The sequence below is a fragment of the Chanos chanos genome, chromosome 7 (genome assembly GCF_902362185.1).
Source record: "Chanos chanos chromosome 7, fChaCha1.1, whole genome shotgun sequence".
Classification (NCBI taxonomy): Eukaryota; Metazoa; Chordata; class Actinopteri; order Gonorynchiformes; family Chanidae; genus Chanos; species Chanos chanos.
This window is the reverse complement of record NC_044501.1, coordinates 29,725,490-29,747,989: the sequence shown is the minus strand read 5'-3', so window position 1 is coordinate 29,747,989 and position 22,500 is coordinate 29,725,490. Positions and strand designations below refer to the sequence as shown.

General features: G+C 42.1%; 1 protein-coding gene across 1 annotated transcript in view; it reads left to right on the top strand.

The window, feature by feature from the left end:
- malrd1 (MAM and LDL receptor class A domain containing 1) overlaps positions 1-22,500 on the top strand; it is a 66,233-nt gene that overhangs the window by 40,658 nt on the left and 3,075 nt on the right. The window contains exons 19-28 of the mRNA XM_030779155.1: positions 1,454-1,699; positions 1,937-2,094; positions 9,396-9,573; positions 11,067-11,195; positions 12,384-12,545; positions 19,842-19,999; positions 20,289-20,490; positions 20,926-21,204; positions 21,611-21,736; positions 22,336-22,402. Coding sequence (XP_030635015.1) covers positions 1,454-1,699; positions 1,937-2,094; positions 9,396-9,573; positions 11,067-11,195; positions 12,384-12,545; positions 19,842-19,999; positions 20,289-20,490; positions 20,926-21,204; positions 21,611-21,736; positions 22,336-22,402 — 1,705 coding nt within the window. The remainder of the gene's footprint in view (positions 1-1,453; positions 1,700-1,936; positions 2,095-9,395; positions 9,574-11,066; positions 11,196-12,383; positions 12,546-19,841; positions 20,000-20,288; positions 20,491-20,925; positions 21,205-21,610; positions 21,737-22,335; positions 22,403-22,500) is intronic.

Here is a 22,500-nt window from a genome sequence, read left to right as displayed (position 1 = left end):
TGTGACACTGGGTTTTTAATCATTCGTGTTCTAGTTGGTGAATACACACATGGGAACCTGCTGGCTTTTTCTCATAACACACACAGAGGAAACAGACAAGCCAACAGAGACTTTTATTACACTGTACAGTCCCTGCACTTCGAAAGTATAACACCACACACACACACACACACACTCAAAAGGATATTGGTCATCTCTCTCTCTCTCTCTCTCACACACACACACACACACACACTCTCTCTCTCCCTTTCTTTCTTTTTTTCTCCATCTATTTATCTGTGATATTCAACCTGACCTTGACGGTTGTGATTCTTGTCTCCAGGGATACAGAGTTATATTAAATATTCTGAAATGATGGAAAATATCCCAAAAATATCGCCTGTAGCTCTACTGAGAATTCATGACGTACACAAGAGCAATTATCTAGAAACCTCTAGACAAAAGAGAGAGCCAAATTTAAATTTGCAGATCAAACACTTTGGACTTCTCTTTAGCAAACAGGCGCTTAGTTGGTCTGACTTTAACAGAGGGATTTGAGCAATAAGTGTCACCGCCCTCAAGGCAAGAGTTTCGGGGGCTGAGCCAGTTGGAGGGGTGAAAGGAATGAGAGAAAGAGAAAGAGACTGTGTCTGAGTCAGTGTAGCGGAAGAGATTCTTTCTTCAGGAACAAAGGATTAGGGGATTTATTCCTCCTTTTCTAGGGTGATTAGAGAGACCCCCCTGTTCTTCACGCCTCATCTCCTCTCTAATACCAAGCATCCCTGACACTGACCCTGCTGGAATGTCCATCTACACAGCCCAAACAACACACACTCCTCACTGCTCCTCACTGCTCCTCACTGTCTACAATGCGCGCTCCTCACTGTCTACAACATACACCCCTTACTGCTCCTCACTGCACCTCACTGCCTACAACACACACTCCTCACTGTCTACAACACACACTCCTCACTGCTCCTCACTGTCTACAACACACACACTCCTCACTGCTCCTCACTGTCTTCAACACACACTCCTCACCTTCCACAACACACACTCCTCCCTGCTCCTGCACATTGTTCACACTAAACACTCCAGACTACTCACCACACGCACTCTCACCACTCTCCGCACCACACACTCCTCACTGCTCAGATACCACACACTGTAGACTCTACCGACAATATAGCTTTCACTGCTCCCATCACACACACTGAATCTCAGTGCTGAAACTCTAAATCAGACTAAGGGCTACAGTAGCTGCAGCCATCAGTACGGTTAGAGAGACGTCAGTCCCTGACTGGAAGAGGCCTGGAGTCATCCTGCTGGGATGCTTTCCCCATTCCTGTTTTTTCAGCTAATGCAAAGGAAAATTTTCCCTTTAAAACATAGGAACATGTGTAGCACAAGAAATTGATCAATTTGAATGTGTGTGTGTGTGTGTTTATGTGTGCATGTGTTTGTTTTCTATCAGGTTCCTGTCCACTTGGATCCTCTCAGTGTGACAACGGGAGATGTTTCAGGCCAGAACAGTCATGTGACTTCACTGATGACTGTGGCGACGGCACAGATGAGAGGGACTGTGGGACATCGTGCACTTTTGAGAACGGCCAGTGTGGCTGGAAGAGGTCTCTGGCCGATAACTTTGAATGGACTTTGGGCGTTGGCTCTGTTCAAAGCATCCGACCACCGTACGACCACACACTGAAAAATGAGAATGGTAAAGACTTTAGATTTGTGTGTGTGTGTGTGTGTGTGTGTGTGTGTGTGTGTGTTTGTATGTCTCAGTATGAAACCTGAGTTGCTGAGAAAGATTACATTGCAACCTCTGACCTTTCCTCTTGCACCCTTTTGACTCTTGCATAACCTTGTAATAATTTGTTTCTTACTGCTAGAAGCAGCAGCAAAATGTTCTAATGAGAATATCTATCCCTCGCTCCCTGTCTCTCTCTCTCAGGTCATTTTGTGTATATAGAGGCCACTCCAGTGGGGTTAAAAGGTGACAAAGCTCATCTGAAAAGCTCCGTTTGGAAGGAATCCAGCGCCACCTGCAAACTCTCTTTCTGGTACTACATTTCCCAGAAGGCAACAGGAATTATCCGCCTCTCTGTCAAGGTGAGTGGGTCACAATATGGGAATGAAAAGAGTTCTAGAATGGAGATGGCATGATGTCATCCATTGGAATGTATTGTGAGACAGTTGCATCACAAACGAATGGCGGCTAAAGGCACAGAAATTCATTTTTTTCATCAAGTCTCACGCTTGCAGATTTTGTTAGCTGTTTACATAAGTGATAAGCACGGGGCCCCAAGCAGTTAATAACCAACGATAAACACATAAACTTGTATTTAGTTCAAAACCTCATTTACAGAGTCACAGTAAAAACATATATGAAATTACCCATCGCATTGCACATTACCACTTTACACAGTCACACTGACCACTCTCGCCTGTGAGTGCTGTGATTTAAGGAATGCGACGCATTGCTTTTCAGACAAAGCCGATGTCCTGTCTTCAGCAGAGACGGCACCAGGCAGGTCAAACGGAAACCTCTGGACAATATTTGTCACTGAGGCTCGATGCTCCCGGGTGCACTGTCGACAAAAGTCCACATCTAGCGTTAATAACATAACCAGATCCACTGACAAACCATTTGATTTGGCAGATTTGTATTTTACTTCCAAACCTTGGCAAACACGCCATCGTCTTACCGCGAAAATCAGAGGAGAAAATGGAAACTGCTCCAGTCCAGTTGTTAAACGCTAATAAACGTAACAATAACAATTTAATCCTCTGTGAATGTAGGAATGTAGCGAAGAAAGGGCTTTCACTACTGATCGTGTCATACACAAAGATATTTAATACAACCTGGAATAATGAATAGAACGATAAAATACAATCAGTTGTGAGTCGTTCATATCTATCAAAATGTCTCCAAATGTTAATCAGTTTGTGAGCCTACACGCCATGACGCGTGACTGTATTCAATACAGTTTCCCTCGTTCGCTCGCTACGGCTAAGCTGTCTGTCAGATGTGACTTGGTTCGGAATCTTGTCTCTCCATCCCTCAGTGCCTTTTTAATCCAAACGACAATCACCGCGTCATTCAGTGAAAATTAATCAAACCGATGATTTTATCTTCAGACAAAGAAGCGAAAAAAGTGAAGTAATTAGGCTTGTTTGTCGTTAGATGCTTTGTCGTGACACTGATGTAAGTTGTCAGCAGTCTCCTTCACGCCTGTGTCACTGAAGTGTGTGTGTGTGTGTGTGTGTGTGTGTGTGTGTGTGTGTGTGTGTGCGCGTGTGTGCATTGAGGGTGTGGTATTGGTTTGATGCTGTTCTCAGGTTAAGGAGGCTGTGCAGACTGACTGCTCCCCACTCAGATACAATCTGTGCTCTCTGAAGCTTCATTACCCCCCCACCCCCAATCTCTCTCTATCTGCCTGCCTGTCTCTCTCTTTCTGTCTCTCTGTGTCTGTCTGTCTGTCTCCCTCTCTCTCTCTCGCTCTCTCTCCCTGTCTGTTTCTCGCTCTCTGTCTCTTATCCCTTGTGAGTACACATAGGCTGTGAGTGGTTTGATCAGTAGGAAGTGTTGTAGGTTGCAGTGTGGGTAAACTCTGCTCTCTGTCATTAAGCCCTTCACAAGCTGTGAAATTTCACAATCTCTTGGCAACACAGTTCTCTTGCCAAGAGTGCTAAGCATTTGCCACTCTCTCTCTCTCTCTCTCTCTCTCTCTCTCTCTCTCTCTTTCTGGGCTGCGGGTCTGGGGGTGCCACAGGGCTTACCCTCACGTCAGGATGTATCCAGTATGTGCCATCTGTGAGAGGGTTGAACTTTGCCAATGTGGCCCCTCGGCACAAGCACCAGGTCAGCCCTCCACTGCGTCTGCCCACTGTCCACCATCTGTCCTCCATAACTGCAGGGGACACGTTCTCCCTGCGTCCCAGTACAGCCAAAGTGTGTGTGTGTGTGTGCGTGTGTGTGTGTGTGTGTGCGTGTGTGGATCTCCTGACAGGTGTTTTCCTGAAATTTTAAAGCTATGTCTCCTCTGTAATTCTGTCAGTGCGTAGCCTCTCTCCAGCTTGCTGACACACAGTAAATCTCTATTCTTTTCTGACACTGGTACTGAATTATCAATTTTTGACATGCAGAATGACTGTTCCACCATCTCATAGCTCATATTTAATGAGAAAAGCATAACTTTATGTTGGGTTTCAGAAGTTCAACTCAGGCTAAAGAAAACGCAAGATGTTACCTTATATAATTACACTATTAGCCAGTGCTGGCATCACACATTTTGAATATTTCAATACATAGACTGTTCTCCTCTCTGCTTGCTAGTTCATAAATTTTTCAAAAAAAAGACAGTGTCTGCCTTAGTCTATTATGTTTTTAACTGTGTGGATGAAAGGATAGAAGCTAGCTTGTCATACATCTCTGCTGTAAGAAGAGAAGTCTATGTAAGCCTGTTCTCTGAGTTATCTTGGTGAAACACAAACCCAGACATCGGGTAGATGAACTTTATCTCCAAAAGCTAAAAACATGGTGTCTCTAAAGACTTGAAATGCATCCTGTGTCACTTTATACAGTGTTAAAATTTAAAGACTTTAAAGCCCCTTTTCATGACACTTATGCTGTTTTTTGTCTGTCTAACCCAAATGCTTCTTTGTACTATGTTTAACTTTTCCATGAAGTCTTGTGAGTTGTAAATAATTTAGAATGTTTAAATGCATTCTCCAAACACTGTGTCCCCTCTCTCTTCTCTCTCTCTCTCTCTCTCTCTCTCTCACACACACACACACACACATGCACACGCACACACACACGCACACACACACGCGCGCGCACACACACACACACAGATACATACACACATACGAGAAAAATTCCTCGTAGGGATAAACCTGCTTGACAATAAACCAAACTCTGATTCTGATTCTGATTCTGAAACACAGACATACATTCTCTCTGCAGACCTCAGATACCTCAGATGCTCACGTAAGAGCGTGTAGTTAGAATCACAGTAGAGTTCAGATAAACAGTTTTTCCTGCTCTTTGACTCACAACGTGACTCATCATCCTTAGCTCATATAACTACAGAGTTGTGCCTTCTAATTAAAGGCCAAAAGACCTTAAAATGCCAGAAGCACACACACGTGCCTGTGTGTGTGTGTGCATGTGTGTGTGTGTGTGTGTGTGTGTGTGTGCGCGTGTGTACGTGTATAAGTGTACAAGTGTATGTGTACGTGTGTGCATGTGTGTATACGTGTATATGTGTGCGCCTGTGCATGTGTGTGCACCTACACTTCCTCCTCTCAGATTCCTTGATTCACATTATCCTCTCATGTCCCTTTCAAACAGCCTCTCGGCTCAAACATGAAATAAAAATAATAATTACAGCGATTCATAAAGCTCAGTGATCATAATTACACCTCTCCCGATGAGACCGGCACCTCTTAACGTCAGATCAAATGAATGGCAGCCCATCCAGTTCTGGAGATGAATCACGTCCTTCTCTCTATCTTTCTCTCCATCTCCACAATCCCTCACTACTAACCTTGAGGCTCTCGCTCTCTCTCTCTGGGCTTCCCAGAGCCCAGTTCTATAAAAACTAATCATTAAACGTTGTCTTCACTTTACATTCAATTTCTCTCTCTCTCTCTCTCTCTCTCTCTCTCTCTCTCTCTCTCTCTCTCCATCGTGATGACGGATGGCATTGGGCCATTCTTCACTGGCCAAGGACATTTTCTGGTCTCTGCCAAGTTCTCAATTCAAACTCTCTCCCGTTCTCCCCTGAATAGGAGATGAAAGTTCTCGACTTCTAATCTGGGCAATTGATTCTCATTGGTTTCCTGCCCCCCCACATGACCATAAAAAGTACAGAAATATTGATTTAACTGAGTTTTTTTTCTGTTGTTTTTTTTTTTTTTTTTTTGAGGGCGGTTGAGGACTTTTCGGGAATGCAATCTGTCATCTCACCACCCATCCAGTAGTTTCAAACAAGGAAAAAAAAGTTGAGAACTGAGGGTGCTGTGTAAATGCACACCAGAAAACGACTTTTATATCGACGTGTTTGTCACATTCACAGCGTATTACAAAGTGCGTTTACCTTTTGTTATGTTCCCACCGTTACGCGCAATTTGACCGAGAAGTAAAGGACCTTTATTTTTTACTTTTTTATGGTGGTCGTTTGATTTGAGCAGTGACTGTTTTGTTCAGGATCTGATGATTGAATACCATAGCGTGAGAGAGGCTGACGTGAGGTGCTCGGTGAGTGAATCAATGGCCCCAAAAAGAACTGCCTGACCTCCCGTAAAAGTAAGAGAACGATGAGAGTCGTGAATATAGAACGGATTACAGCTCCCACCCGGATATCCCACGCGGCCGATTGAGTCGCGGGGGTGCCGACTGTGTTGAAATATTTACCTTTATGTCGATTACGACTTTTTCACTTCATTCAAAGTCCCTGAGCAGTCTGTGCGATGATAAATGAAACACCTCTGTGTGTGTGTGTGGTCGTGTGTGTTCAGAGAATAAGAACTTAAAATGAATTGGCAGGGTTCCCGGCCTGATACTGCATTGGGCTATAGGATGTAATTCCTGTGCATGAAAATACACACACACACACACACACACACACAGACATACACACACTTGCAAAATTTCCCACTCAAGTTTTAAAAAAACGATGACAAAGTGGCCACGCATATTTGACAGATTCTCAGTCTAAAGTGTGTTTACTCGGCTCAGGAGTTCTAGGCAATTAACTGGTAGAATTTTCCTCTTAAAAACGCCTTTCCTGGTAATTGGCCGTAGGTGGGGTAAGTTTTGTTAGTAACTCCTATATATATGTGAGAACAGAGAATTTAGACTCTCTCTATTAGTTCTTTTCTGTGTCAGAACTTATCCACTTAAGACTTTCGGCATTTAGCACTGTATCCTTTCAGTCTTGTCTCAATAGGAGCCAAGCAGCTAATCTATATCAGTCCACTTTAAATCAGAGCAAAACACTGTCCCTTCAGGACGGCAGCAAACCATCGCTAATCACAAATCTATACCTCTTCATCCTCTATGTCTCTCTCTCTCTCTCTCTCTCTCTCTCTCTCTCTCTCTGCCTCTCTCTCTGTCTCTTTCCCTCTCCCTCTCTCTCTGCCTCTCTCTCTCTGTCTCTCTCTCTCTCACACACACGCACATATGCACACACACATACACAGTCCAATGTTCATTCCTCTCCAGTCTAACCAGTGTGGACTGGTTCATTCATAACCCTGTGTTACGTGTCTTGTTCCGTTTGGTCTGTATTACTGGAGAGGAAAGGCAAGGTCCACTGTGTGTGTTTTGTATTTGACCATAAAATCAATATTGACCTGAAGGAGCCAGTGGGTTATTTTACTGTACACTGGTAAAATCATTAACATTTGACTTAAAGCCTGGGAAAATTGGAAAAAAAAAGGGGAAAAAAAGGAAGTTTTACTTCAATGGAACATCGCTTTAGTGTTTTTATTGTTCCCAACCAAAGCATTTTCCCCACATTACAGTGACCATAATCTTAAAATGACTAATAATTTGTGTTATCCATTTATAAAAATCCCAAAATGTTGATTTTAAATACTGCTTTAACATATCTTATATAAGTTACAATATTCCTAATCCATGTAATAAATCTTCTCGAAGACAGGAGCGCTTCAGCATGTTAATAGGGTGCCACAGAGGGGTCATGTTGTATGTCTTTGTGACAAGTCATTGTGCATTTTAAGATTTTAATGTGGATTTTCTTTGCTCCTTTTGCTTAATGATAATGGATATGATTCATTTATGCAAAGTGGAAGGCAGCAGTGCGACGAAGCAAACATTCAGAAATCTTTTCTCAAATGAAAGGAGACTGTTCTAGAAATGTACTTTCATCTCAAGACTAGTACTCTGGCAAAATTGTAGCTCTGAGACATTTCTAGTTTAAAACCTGAAGTCTGAATAAAGAACAAGAAAAACTGTAGTGAAGGAACATATGAAAAAGAAAAAAACCTATTTTAATAAGGTAAAGTAGCAGTCTTATTCTGTCCCTTGTCCGTATGTTCAATAGGAAGAATCAGTTAATCTCTCTCTCTCTCTCTCTCTCTCTCTCTCTCTCTCTCTCTCTCTCTCTCTCACCCGCTCTCTTTCCATCAGTTTTAATTTTGACTAGATTTTTAAGCTTGCATTCCATTTGGAAGACATTATTTCACAACACTTGTTAAGATCTCTGCACTGTAAATGGAATCATGAATAAAATTCATTGTTAGTCCATCTTTACCTCAGGGAAACACATGCGCGCACACACGCACACGCACACGCACACACACACACGCACACACGCACGCACACACACACACACGCATGCAAAAACTGTGAGCCAGGCTTTCCACCACCACACTGGGACTGGGGCAAAAGGGATTAGCTGGAATAATGCCATTTACTCTGCACTAATCCACCTCATATGAGGCTCTAATATAATGCATTAAATATGACAGGCAGTAAAAAAAAAAAGAAAGAGAGAAAAACAGAGGGCAGAAAGAACAGCTTATGGGAGAGGAGTAACGTTAGCATAGTGCGTTAGCAGAGTGATTCACAGTCATACCATCTTTTAAGTAGCTACAGAAACAACAAGAATAACAAGAACAACGACAAAGTGTTAATCTCAACTGTACTCTCCTCTGTCTTTCATTACCGTGATGGTTTGGCCGTGTGAATCACTTCCACTGCTTCTGATGCAATACTTTCATTTGACTCATCCAAGAATGAAGGAAACAGTTGATTAAGATTGCAAAAGATCAGGAGGAAATGATATTGTAGTGGTTGGCAAGTTATTTGATTAACAGACTTGTCCTTTAAGTGTCTGGGTACTTTTGTCAGAAGATAGTTTGATATTGGTGTTGTGTCTAGTTGAACGTTGCAGTGTGTGTGAAACTCAAAGTGAAATTAGGCAGACATTTTGGCTCAGTGCTAACCAACTAATGAGGTTTAACTTGGATGAGAGGAAAATGTTTCCTTGATGGAATGGCCATTTTCAACCTTTCTCACAGTGATTTTGTTTATACCTAATCAATACAATGACTCTCTTAAAAATATATATATATACAGTTTACATATTGGATTTTACCACATAGTTATTTTAGAAAGCTTAGTTAATCTCAAAAAGTAGTATCCAAGTTTGCTTTTGTATTAGAGAACAAATTTAGAACCATCTAGAATTCATTTTACCATCAGACTGTATGGAAACTTCTGGAAACCCGTTGTCTGGCCCATAGAAGTTCTCAGTTTCTTTGTTGTCATTGTTTTGGAAATGAGATGAACAGTTTTAATCGGCTGTTTCATTTACAGCATTTCAAAGGTTTGAGTAATATTCTTACTTTGCTCCTCCTTCTTGATATGTGTAAAGACGGAGAATGAGCTTAAGGAGGTGTGGAAGGAGCAAGGAAAACAGGCCGAATGGAGGAGAGCGGAGGTGCCTTTACGGAAGCTGAGGAACTTTGAGCTGATCTTTGAAGGAGTGCGTTCACGAGACGTCAGCGGAGGAGCCGCCCTCGATGATCTGGAGTTCATCGACTGCGCCCCCAGTGAGTAACACACACGCACACACACATATACACATATACACACATGCACACACACACCATTTATGCCTAGACGAAAATGCCTGGCAACTCAAGTTCTCAATTTTTTAATTTCCCATAAGGCATCTCTCCAGGTAATGTTCATTTTGAGACGCAGATCACCAGGACCTCTCAGGCTGGCCCTTAAGGAGCCTGATGAAAATCACAAATCACACTGTTAATTGGATCAGAGAAAAAGAGACATTGATCCGGTAATTCAGACAATTCACGAGGGAGACGCATGAAAGAGAAGAGAAACTCTTAACGCGAGGGGGGGGGAAGGAAACTGATTTAATATCCGTCCTGTCAGTTGAGAGGTGCAGTAATTAAAGTTGAGCTGGCAGGATGCTGTAAAGTTAAGATAGAGACAGCTTCAAAGGATGAAGCTGATACCACCACATACTCATACAGCACCGACTGAAACTCCAGTCTAATCATATTACAGTGCCACACACACACACACACACACACACACACACACACACACACACTTTCTTTCTCTCTCTTTCTCTCTATCTCTCACACACACACATACACTCACACACTCAGTGTCTCTCACACACTCACATGCACACACACACAGACACACACACAGACATACACACACATCACTCACTCACTCTCTCTGTCTCTCTCTCTCTCTCCACCCTTCCTCTTCTCCCATCTCAGACATAAAGAGCAGAGAGGCGTTAAACGACATAATGAAAGAACAGCTTACAGAAATCTTTATCAAAGCAGCCAGTTATCTACAGTATGTGTACACGTGTGTGTGTGTGTGTGTGTGTGTGTGTGTGTGTGTGTGTGTGTTGTGTGTGTGTGTGCACGCGTGCATGGGGAGCCATACCTTGTCCCATTAGACACTGTTTTATAGCATTGTTTTATACAAATTTGTAAAAACAGCAGACATCCAATGGAGTGTATTTTGTCGGCATGAGTAATCTGTTCTACTCCCTTCCTTCAATGCTGAGCCATAAAAATCTCTCCCCACAGACTCCAGAGTCTCAGATGTCAGTGAGTGATGAGGGAAATCGGTACATCTGTATATCAGAAGTGCTTTTGTACTGTTCCCTAGTGAGGGCTGATGGGTAGTATAGTTTTATGTGACTCTTTAGATGGGATAATGTGGCGTCGTTCTCTGAAGCGGGGTCGGTCGTGTAATTGCATGTTAAGAACACGGTGTTCAGACCACCGTGTTAAGGTTTCATATTTCTCCAAACACGAGCAGGTGTCCTTCATTACATCAGCCTTCATTCACTCAGCGGCTGGCGGAGGGCCAGGGCTTTCTCTCTCGCTCTCTTTCACTCTCCATCTCTCTGTCTCTCACTCCCTTTAACACTCTCTATCTCCCTTATTCTCTCGCTCTCTTTATCACACACACACACACACACATACACACCTTAGAGCATAGCTTACCTGGAGATATACATAGATATACATTGTGTGTGTGTGTGTTGCAGGTGCCGTGGGTCCCGGTTCTTGTCCATTGGCTACAGATTTTGTGTGTAATAACGGTGCCTGTATTGAGTCTCATCTGGTGTGTGACAGTAAGGCTGACTGCAGTGATGAGTCTGATGAGATGGACTGTAGTGAGTAGAGCCTCTGTGTTCCACACCATACTGCACTATTACACTGTCACTACACTACACTACAACAACATTACAACAATGTTACAACGTTACAACACCATTACCACACATTACAACACTGTTACAACATTACAACAATGTTACCACACATTACCACACCATTACAACAACATTACACTGTCACTACACTACACTACAACAACATTACAACAATGTTACAACGTTACAACACCATTACCACACATTACAACAATGTTACCACACATTACAACACCATTATCACACCATTACAACAACATTACACTGTCACTACACTACACTACAACAACATTACAACAATGTTACAACGTTACAACACCATTACCACACATTACAACACTGTTACAACATTACAACAATGTTACCACACATTACAACACCATTACCACACCATAACACTGTCACTACACTACACTACAACAACATTACAACAATGTTACCACACATTACAACACCATTATAACACCATTACACTGTCACTACACTACACTGTTACAACATTACAACAATGTTACCACACATTACAACACCATTACCACACATTACAACACTGTTATAACATCACAACAACGTTACCACACATTACAACACCATTACAACACCATTACCACACATTGCAAGACTATTACAACATTACAACAACGCTACTACACATTACCACACCATTATAACACCATTACGCTGTCACTACACTACACTACAACAACATTACAACACCGTTAAAACACATTACAACACTGTTACAACATTACAATGTTACCACACATTACAACACCATTACAACACCATTACCACACATTACAACACTCTTATGACATTACAACAACGTTACCACACATTATAACAATATTACAACAGCATTACAACACATTATACCTCCATTACCACACGTTACACCAACATTACCTACAACATTACAGCAACATTACAACAACATTACAGCACCATTAGCGCAGCGCCACTACATCAACAACATTACTACACATTACAATAACATTCATACATTACATCGTAAGCACCAATTACAAAAACATAACCCAACGCGCTACATAAGTTCAAATCATTCTGTACAGTGTCACACAGACCATTTAGCCTGACTGCGTTTGAAACAGCCTTGCCTCTGATTGAAACCATTTGTTTGGGCCTCAGATCTGATCTTGGGTTTGCCGGGCGACTGTGATTTCAACATGCCTGCGGACCTCTGGGAGCTGAGCTGCCAGCTCATCCAGGATTCAGACGACGACTTTGACTGGACAGTCGGTTACGGCCGCCTGAGCACAGGGACAGGACCCCTCACCGACCACAGCCTTGGTCAGCACTACTCAGAACCTAACTATCCCTTCACACGTATGATTTAAAACACTAAGCCTTCCCATCGGGCATAGGCACCATTTTACAGAGATCATAAAAGAGGTTGTCGTGGATTTTCTTTTTAGTTTAGCAGTTAATAAGTAATTCATCAACACATAAATACGTCTGCTTAGATCTTAAGAGGGCAGGATTAACAAGGTCAGCTTCCCTCCTCGGTGGCAGATTGTGAAAACGATGTTTTCCCGCGCTGGGTTTTTTTTTTTTTTGCGTGTGTATGTATGCGACACACTGAATGCGTCTTTGTACAAAGGTGCTCTGTTGAAAGACCATATTCGCAATATTGTCCCGCCGCAAGAGGATTTCCTGCAGCGGATATGGAAACATTCCTCTGTTTATTTGGGTTCTCCCAGGAGGTAATCACCACTGCGGGGGAAAAAACAGAGAAACATAAAGAGATAGAGAGAGAAAGAGAAAGAGAAACAGCCTGTGAGATGATGGAGACATGCTGAGAAGTATAATGAAAAGATCTTTCTGTTGTTGTATTCCCCGTTTACAACACAGAGAAACTCAACGCAGCGGAAGGAAAAACAGCCTTCTGTGACACGCATTTGTAAATTTGAATTGTTTTATTGAGGTAACTTCACACGCTCATGCAGACACACACATGCAAACACTTGCTGACAATCTGTCAATCACATAGAGGTCTGTTACAAAAAATAACACAAAAATAACCAAAGAACCCAATTTTCAGTCAGTGGGAAAGTTGCATCTCAGGTCACTCAACACCTCTTTGAGTTTTACTTCCTGATGGATTGTTCCAGAACATTCTCTTGTCTTTACATTAACAGTCTAGCACTTGGAAGAGCAGGGATAGCTCTGTAGGCTGGGGCCTCTCCTGACTTCTGGTTGTTGCCAGTATCCCCTTGAACAAGGCCCTTGAATTGAATTGTTCAAGGGGGTAATACAAAACCCCGATCTCTCACCCCAGTGCCTGGCCCTTAAAAAAGGGCATGTGTGCTTAAAATGACCCCCTCAGGGGTTCTACCTTTGTGTGACACTGTAATTTGGTTGTATGGATAATTTAAATGTGATTGTGATGGTCCTGTGCAATGGTGACAGGAGAATCATATGTATAGTTAACAGGTGTATTGTAATAAGTAAGGTTTTTTTTTATCAGTTTGTTTGCCTCCTTTTAGCCTTGCGTGAATGCTCTCATCCACCTTGGTCACTCACTTTATGTAGTAGACTTTTTCCTATGCGCGTTTATGTCCTAAAAACCCAAAATATAGTTCACAGCTCTGTTTTAATTTAGCCCACCTAGATTTCACATCTAAACCTGTCCAATCAGCCAAATGCTGCCCTTTTCTATTGCATACTATCAATTACCTCGGTACAAGACAACAATAGTTTAAGTTGCATATCTTTTTCTGTTTTCAGTCTCACTAAATTGCCTCCACACTTGATTATTAATTTTAATGATAACTCAAAGGTCTATTGGAATCCAAGAAAATAGACACAGACCTTGCTTTATTGTCATTTTGGAGGCTGCAATAGTTAGACAGAAATATGGACATCTTTTTTGCATTCAGTGTGCAGTGTTGTCAAAAGCTAATTTAGAGTCATGGTCCTCATGTGGAAACAGCCAATCACTGTCGGCCAGAGTTCCTAAAATGATCAAATTTATCTGGAAAGTGCAGACGTGTATAGCACTACTGTGCCAAGACAAATGTCTGGTAATAAAAGTGAAAACACAAATAAACAATAACAGATAAACGTGATGCTGAATAAACATCAGCTGGATATAAATCAAAATTCCCATACAGCTATCCACAGAATATCTGTAACCTTGCTGCTCTAAGAGTCAAATAGCATGCAACAAAAAAACTTGTTTCAATTCTTTTTCCCCTGCCTGGCCCCTTCTAACTCTGTTGGAGTTAAACAAAACATGAGAGCTAAAAAAAACTTTTTAAACCAAAAAACAACTGGCAATTTACATATGCTACAACAGCAATAATATTTACATATATACACATGCACGCTACATACACACTGCCTGGCCAAAAGAAAGAGTCACACACTCTAATATTTCGTTGGACCACTTTTAGCTTTGATCACAGTGTGCATTCGGCGTGGCATTGTTACGACAACCTTATGCAACGTCACAACATTTATTTCCATCCAGAGTTGCATTAATTTTTGGCCAAGATCATGTTGGCGATGTGAGAGTTGGACCACTCCGCCAAGTCTTCTCTAGCATATCCCAAAGACTTTCAATGGGGTTAAGGACTCTGTGGTGGCCAATTCATGTGTGAAAATGATTCCTCATGCTCCCTGAATCACTCTTTCGCAATTTGAGCCTGATAAATCTTGGTATTGTCATCCTGGAATATGCCCGTGTCGTCAGGGAAGAAAAAATCCAATGATGGCATAACCTGGTAATTCAGTAGGCCTACCTTCAGGTACTCAGCTGACTTCATTTTATTGCCACATAATGTTGCTTAGCCCAGACCTGACCAATTGAAGCAAATCCGGATCATAACACTGCCAATAATTACTGGTTTTTGCCTGGTAAAATTTATTTAAAAAACGATAAATTAAAAACTTGCCAGTCAAAATGTCTGGTAATAATGCTCATATAAAACGTATGAGAGTGACACAGCTTATGCACATTACACGCTGCAAAAAACTGGACACGTTTGATTTCAAGTTGGCAGCAGAGAAAATAAAAGGAGAAAATAAAATGTTACCTGGTAGCCTATAGGCTATATTTGATGCCATGTAGGCCTAGCCTTTTTTTAAAACAGGCTACAGATGTTACAGGTTACAGATGTTTTGTAATAGCCTGCATTTTAGCGGGTAATGTTGAGGTTTTGCTCAGTCATTACTGTTCGTTCTGCTTAATCGTTACTTAATTCGTGTTCCTTAATATTACCCACGGTAGTCAAACTGATTCGAGGTCCTGTCATTCTTTCATCAGCCTAGGTATACATTACATTTGCGTTTGTAACATAGACTGTTATTGGAACGTGACCTGTAAGTTTCAGATTTGTCCAGTAAAATAAATACTTTCCGGACACCAGACCAGCAACAAAAAATCCCAGCAGAAACCCTGATATATATATATATATATAAACCAATAATAAAACTGAAATATCAGTGCAACACTAAACCGGAAAATAGTGTATTCTTGCTGTGAGTAGATCCAAGTCTTGTACAATAAACATCCATGAACATATATCACCCCCCCCCCCCCTTCATTTTCAGTTGCATCCCTATATTTAGCCACAGTGATGTTTTACTACCATTGGCACCACGCTGTAGCTAGCTAAATTTCCACAGCATCCCAGACATTAAAGAAATTTATGCCACCTGTAAAATCATGAGGAAATTGTTTTGGATCCCTGGATTGAAAAACACATTTGCATTTGACAAATTGTTTTTTCTTACTCCATTTTGAATTTCCTTTTTGAAAGGCCCTGATGGCAGGAATTCTAGTATTTAGCAGTTTATCTCTGTCCTGATAACCAGTAGTTAAAGGAGGGCTCCCTTTCGGAAAGTCTCTCAGCTTAGGACAGTGCACAATAATGCACAACTTGGTGGAATTATTTGGACGTTTGAGGAGTCATCTCCGTCCAGTTATAATGCTGCAGTGTAGAATAATGACCAAATCTGTGGTCTAAACATCTTTTGCTCGAGATGCTTTCATCTCAGATGAAAAAGTGGTTTTATGAACATGAGAACATCAAAGATCTAAAAGACTTCACAGACTTCCAGATCTAAACAAGTTCAGTTCTTCGTGGGCAGTTTTGGAATACAGAGCATATTTCTACCACTTTCATCTCTGGAGCTGGAGGCTCTTTCTCTTGAACAATGGACTTGTTTCCCCCTTGTAGAAACAGTTCAAAGCTTATATTGCACCACTTCGAGAACCCCTAAAGAGGTTCTGAAGGTAGAGTGGCACAAATCAATGTCATTTATCACTTCTATTCTTTTGACTGTCCTCCAGTGTTTAGCCCTACTGCTGTAAACATCAATGGAATAGTAAACACCAGAGACCTTTCAAGTTCCATGAATTAACCTTTCAGCTCCGCAGAATTCACACCAGATACAAAGTCTGAAAGAGAACTCATGTTGGCGAGCGAGAAGGACAGCCCCTCATTACCCTAGATTTTTGGACTCAAATCAAAGCCTGATCTGCTTACAGTTCAAACATGTAGCATTAAACCTTTACACATTGGAGGCTATCAGCATTTAAGGAAACTTCCAAAATGTGTCGATGGTACTTCAGTTTCCTCCCACCATACAGAAACTGAATGCATAAAGATTGAGAATTTTATTGAAAACATCTAGAGACACAAGACAGTTCCAGACTGCCTGAAAAGCACATAGACAACTTAGCCAACAAATCAGTAGGCTAAAACTGGAGAGGAGTTCACTTTAGCCTTACTTTCTGTGGACTTGAAGGCTTACATTTTACTTAAAGAAATGAAGTATGAAGATTTTTTAATAACCTACAAAAACAGAGCATGTGGTGCACAATCAAGAGTTCGAAACTGAGATTATGTTCCATCATCATTTCCTTCAGAAGGTTCCCCTTTCCCCGCATTTAGCTCAACTAGGCCTGTGCTGCCGGAACATTCCAAAAGTACTGAAGCTTGTTTGGGAAGAGACTGACCCCCTTTGCTCATAGTCATTGCAAGATTTGACAGCATAGAAAAGAGAGTTCCTCAGAATCAACACCTCGTGTACCTCTCAGAGCCAATGTTTACAAGGAAGGTCCCTTGGTTCAGATGTATTACCCAGAGAGTGCCAACTGCTTGAAAGGCCAAAGGCACTTCTGCGATAGCTGTGGAAAGGTGCTCTATTGGCAGGAAAGCCTGGGATGTTAGGGAACGCTCGAATGGTGCTAAAACCAAAGGTAATTGGACATCTCACAGTGTGAGCCAATTTAAAGTTGCTTGGAAGACTTCTGAACACTGGGTACATGGCTTGGCTGTGCCCCGACACCAGTCTTGTTGCTACTGTGGCCTGCCTTCTGGACAGGCTCAAACTGGGAGCTTAGCCAGTGAAAAATGGTGCTTGGTACGTATTGTCCACCACTAAATTGACCAAAGCTTCTTGTAGGGCTCAGTTCCACAGCACCAGCTTCATTTAGGTTTTTTTTTTCCTGAACCAAGCCAGTAGGATGAAATCCCATCCCCAGGGATTCTTAACCATCTGCCAAAGTATGTGGATGCAGCATGTAGGGCTCGCCATTTGAGATCCTTTACAGATACTCCAGTAAAAATAAATTATTTTAAACCATTAAACAAGTCATCTGAAATGGACAATTTTTAAAACAAATATTTATATTTTTGTTCCACAGTTATTTGGGCAAGAACACAAACAGCATCCTTCAGCAGGAAACAAATCCAAGAGACTCTTGAAAACAACATTAACATAAAGTATAAGGTTAAGGAGTCAAGGTTGTAAAATCAAAATGTCAAAATGATTGTCTCAAACAGTGCTGCTCGTAAACAAGGACAAATGTACCTTAGAAACATTCCCAAACCCATGATGTACTGCAAAGCAGTAAAAATAAAAATAAATGATTAAATAAACCTTATGTCATCCAGCTGAGTTATCCCCAGATTGTACAGCAAGGAGAGAACATAGCTCCCCTTATGCAAGTTACCCAGCCAATCAGAAACTCCATTTGGAATGCTTGGCAGCAGGTGGTTGCTATGAACACTCGTTGAATGGGGTGTGGCCAGTCTAGCAGAGGCAATCACTAAGATGTTGGAGGAGAGATCCAGATGAGGGAAACCAAATGAATTCTAATACCAACTGAGGGACGCATTAAGTCAGAATTACCAAAGTCGCCAAAGCTGTTTGATGTGAATTTTTGCATTTTTTTCATGATCATGCCCATAAGTCATTAATGCCCTCTCTAAGTTTAGCTGCTCTGATACAAGCAGTGATGATGATTTTGGCTCAACCATTTAATTTTACATAATGCTGAAACCCAGATAAAACTTGCATCTTTTGCATCTGACATCTTGCCCATCACTTAAACTCTCCCTGCTATCAAAAACATATGCAAGATTTTTATTGACACGCAAATTCAGTATTTGGACGGTGATATAGCCAATTCCCTGTGGTTTCTAAATGTAAATTTATCTCCGTGCACCTCAGCCAATCACAGGAACCCTTTCTGAAATGGAGGCGGAGTCTTGGTCCGTTTCCTCAGTTTGCATTCTCAAAATTGTTTCCTCTATCAGCATTTGACACAGAGTTGCAGGTGTTTTTCAGTTTTGCTTTTTCATAAACAGTTGTATTTTGTGATAAAGTGTGTTTTTATTAGTTATTCTAATGTCCTAGTGAAGCCCTGAAGATTAGGTAGCGTTTATAGATATGCAAACTTTCTGTCGTATACTTTGACGGCGTTTGGATCATGTCTTGCATTCTATAACTGGACTAAGGTAGCACAGTTGGTATTGGCCCCACTCCACTAACCAGAGGCACCGTGGGATACTGACTGTTAGTTCTAATGTCTTTGTCCTTCCCCTAGCTGCTGCCTTTGTGTGAGCCACTTAACCCCAATTTTCCCTATGGGTCCAGCAAAAGAGGACTTCTGACCTCACGCCCCAATCACCACCCCATCCCACCCCCGCCCATTCCTCACCGCAGTACATTGGCTTTGCAAATGTGCTAAATGCCCCCACTTTGGATAAATAAGGCTAAAATATGTAGCTGTGGTATTTGAGTAATTGATCCAATATTTTTTCATGGGTCTTTTTTAAGGCTCCCATTTCTTGCGAGTTTGCTTTCCTGCCCACTAATCTTAATTGACAGGATAAGTCATCCAGTTATAATGAAGACTTTGTCTGTATATTCCTGTCTTGTCTGTTTAAAGAAAATGACAGAGAGGGAAAAAAGATTAAAGAAAAGGACACAGAGGGGAAAAACGAGCCCTTTATGAATACTGGGACACTGCCAGTCATTCAGACAATCGAAATTCAGGTTTGAGTCACGTCTGATGTTAAGTACATCTAAAAAGACGAACACAAATAGCAGTTACTGATAGTGAATCGTAGATCAGGTAGTACTTGTCTTTAAAAAGTGCTGTGTGAGGGAGGGTCAGGCCTCGAAACATCTTTTGTTCTAACAAATTTTCCTTCAGTATCGATCTCCATGAAAAATGTTATGGCTTCTAAGTTCAGCTTTGAATGTTTCATTATGAAACTGTAGGTTTGGTTTGGCTTTTTTTCTGTAACCTTACTCTTTGTTTGTTTTCAATCTTTTCTTTCTTTAAAGATGGTAAAGGCGGATATCTGTACATCAACTCGTCCGGTAACAGAGAGGGAGACGTTGCCCGGGTAACAACCAATAACGAGTTCCCAGCTAGTGTTGGCATGTGCCGTGTTCGTTTCTGGTTTCACATGCTTGGCTCCGAACGGATGGGCACGTTGAAGGTGTGTGTGTGTGTGTGTGTTTTGAGGTTTAAGACATTGCAGATTCATTGCGCCCCATTTAGATACAATCCATTATAAGTGTGAAGGTGTAACCTGGTGTGTGTGTGTGTGTGTGTGAAAAAGAGAGCAAAATGAAGGAAAGGACTAAAGCGTAAAGAATACTTCTAGAAACCAAAAACCCATTTAAAGTTCGAGTGTTTCTGGTCATTTCTGGATTAACGTCTAGAATGTTGAGTAATATTCCTAATAACTCTGGAGCCTGTGGTGCACTGTGGCATGTGTGGTCCAGGTGTATACTGTAGGACAGAGTGGCACACCTTTGCTGATGTGGGTGGAAAACAGAAACCGTGGAGACCGCTGGCATTATGCCAGCGTGATTCTATCAAACACAATGCCCTTCAGAGTGACCTTTCAAGCAGAGGTCGGTGGCGACCAGTTGTCTGACATTGCCCTGGATGACATCTCTTTCACCCCCGAGTGCGGAGGAGGAGGTACAGCCTGTTTTCTTCTCTTCTCTTCTCTTCTCTTCTCTTCTCTTCTCTTCTCTTCTCTTCTCTTCTCTTCTCTTCTCTCCTCCCCTGTCTTTCCCCGTGTTTCTCTTATTAATAGTGTATGTAGGTGCAGTGACATGTTTGTATATGCATTTGGGTATGTGTGTGTGTGTGTCTTTGTGAGTATGTCTCCTATTGTGCGTGCGTGGATTGTGTGTGTATGTCTATTTGTATGTACGTCTATGTCTGTGTGTATGTCTATGTATTTATTTGCATGCAAGTGTGTAGTTGTGTCTGTGTCTGTTTCTTGTATGTGTGTGTGCAGTTTTGTGTACAGGTGCGTTTATACATGTGTGTATACTTGTTTGTATGGCTGCGTTTGTGTGTATGTGTGTATGTGTGTGTGACTGAATGTGTGTTTTCTGTGTGTTTGAGGTCCTGGAACTCCTGCCCCATTGGTCTGTGCCAATGAGGAGTTCCAGTGTGTGTATCTTCCGGAGTGTATTCCGCTGAGCTGGCGCTGTGACGGAGAGCCGGACTGTGTGGATCGTTCAGATGAGGAGGGGTGTCCAGTCATCTCCCCGGGAACGGTGCCTCCCCAGGAGCACTGTGGGCCGAGCCAGTTCCAGTGTGGAGACCACTCCTGTCTGCCTGCACTGCTCCGCTGTGACAAAGTGTCTGACTGCCCCGACGGAGAGGATGAACACGACTGCTGTAAGACTGTCACACACACACACACACACACACACACACACACACACATATACACACACACACACATACACACACACGCACATATACACACACATACACACACACGCACACACTCACACGCACGCACGAACGCACACACTCATATATACAAATAAAAGACCCAGTCTTAATGAAAAGGTTGAAAATCACTGCTTCTATACATGCACTTGTACTTAAATGCAGCACTCAGTAAAAATAAATGAAAAACAACATCAGCATTATGAGGAAAGGGTGTGTGTGTATGTGTGTGGGAGAGAGAGAGAGAGAGAGAGAGAGAGAGAGAGAGATCTTCAAACAGTGTGAGGGTGGTGCGTTGGTTTGTGTAGCTCTAACGGTCTGTGTGTGTGTGTGTGTGTGTGTGTGTCAGATCTCCAGCAGTGTAAGGACGGTGAGCTGGTGTGTGAGAGCGAGGCTGAGTGTATACCCTATCACAATCGATGTGACGGTACTGTGAACTGCCCCCGATTCCGCTCAGATGAGTCCAGCTGTCATGGTAACATACACCCCCCTCCCCTCTCTCTCTCTCTCTCTCTCTCTCCCTCTCCCTCTCTCTCCCCATTTCTCCCTTTCCTTCCACCTCCTACCCCATGCTACCAACTCCATCCCACCAATTATACATTTCCTCAGCTGCCGAAAAGGAAAGTAAACCAGTCATCATAAAGGCCAATTAACCGTACACCCAGTTTGTTCACTCCTAAGGCAAGCACCAGCTCTCTGTTCACACTGGGCTGCTTTTCAGTCGTCTTCTCCACGACTGAGTAATTTAACTGTCAGACGGGAGACGAGTTTTCTCTTCTGACATAACCCACAGAGAATGAGTGACAGGTGGAGTCAGAGAGAGCGAGAGCGAGAGAGAGAGAGAGAGCGAGAGAGAGAGAGAGTAGGATGAGGCATTGTGGACTTTTTAAAATATGCAGTGAATGTTAGCTCAAGGCGTCATTCAGTTTCATACATTCACAGTGAATGTTAAAGGTCGGTTTCTCCGTAATGACTGATTAAACATGTTAAGGATCCAACAGATGGATGGAATGGTTTGACATGAAACAGATCATATGGTGTAATGATGGTTTGTATTTACTTGTCTTTTGGTAGAATGTCCTGCTGGTTACTGTCTGAATGGAGGAACTTGTCTTGTGGAGAAATATGGACCTATTTGCTTGTGAGTAACGTACACACATGACCCTCTATGTACACACAAACACTCCACACATACAGGGACTTCCTGGATAGTTTCCTTGTATTGTTGCAGTCATTTTC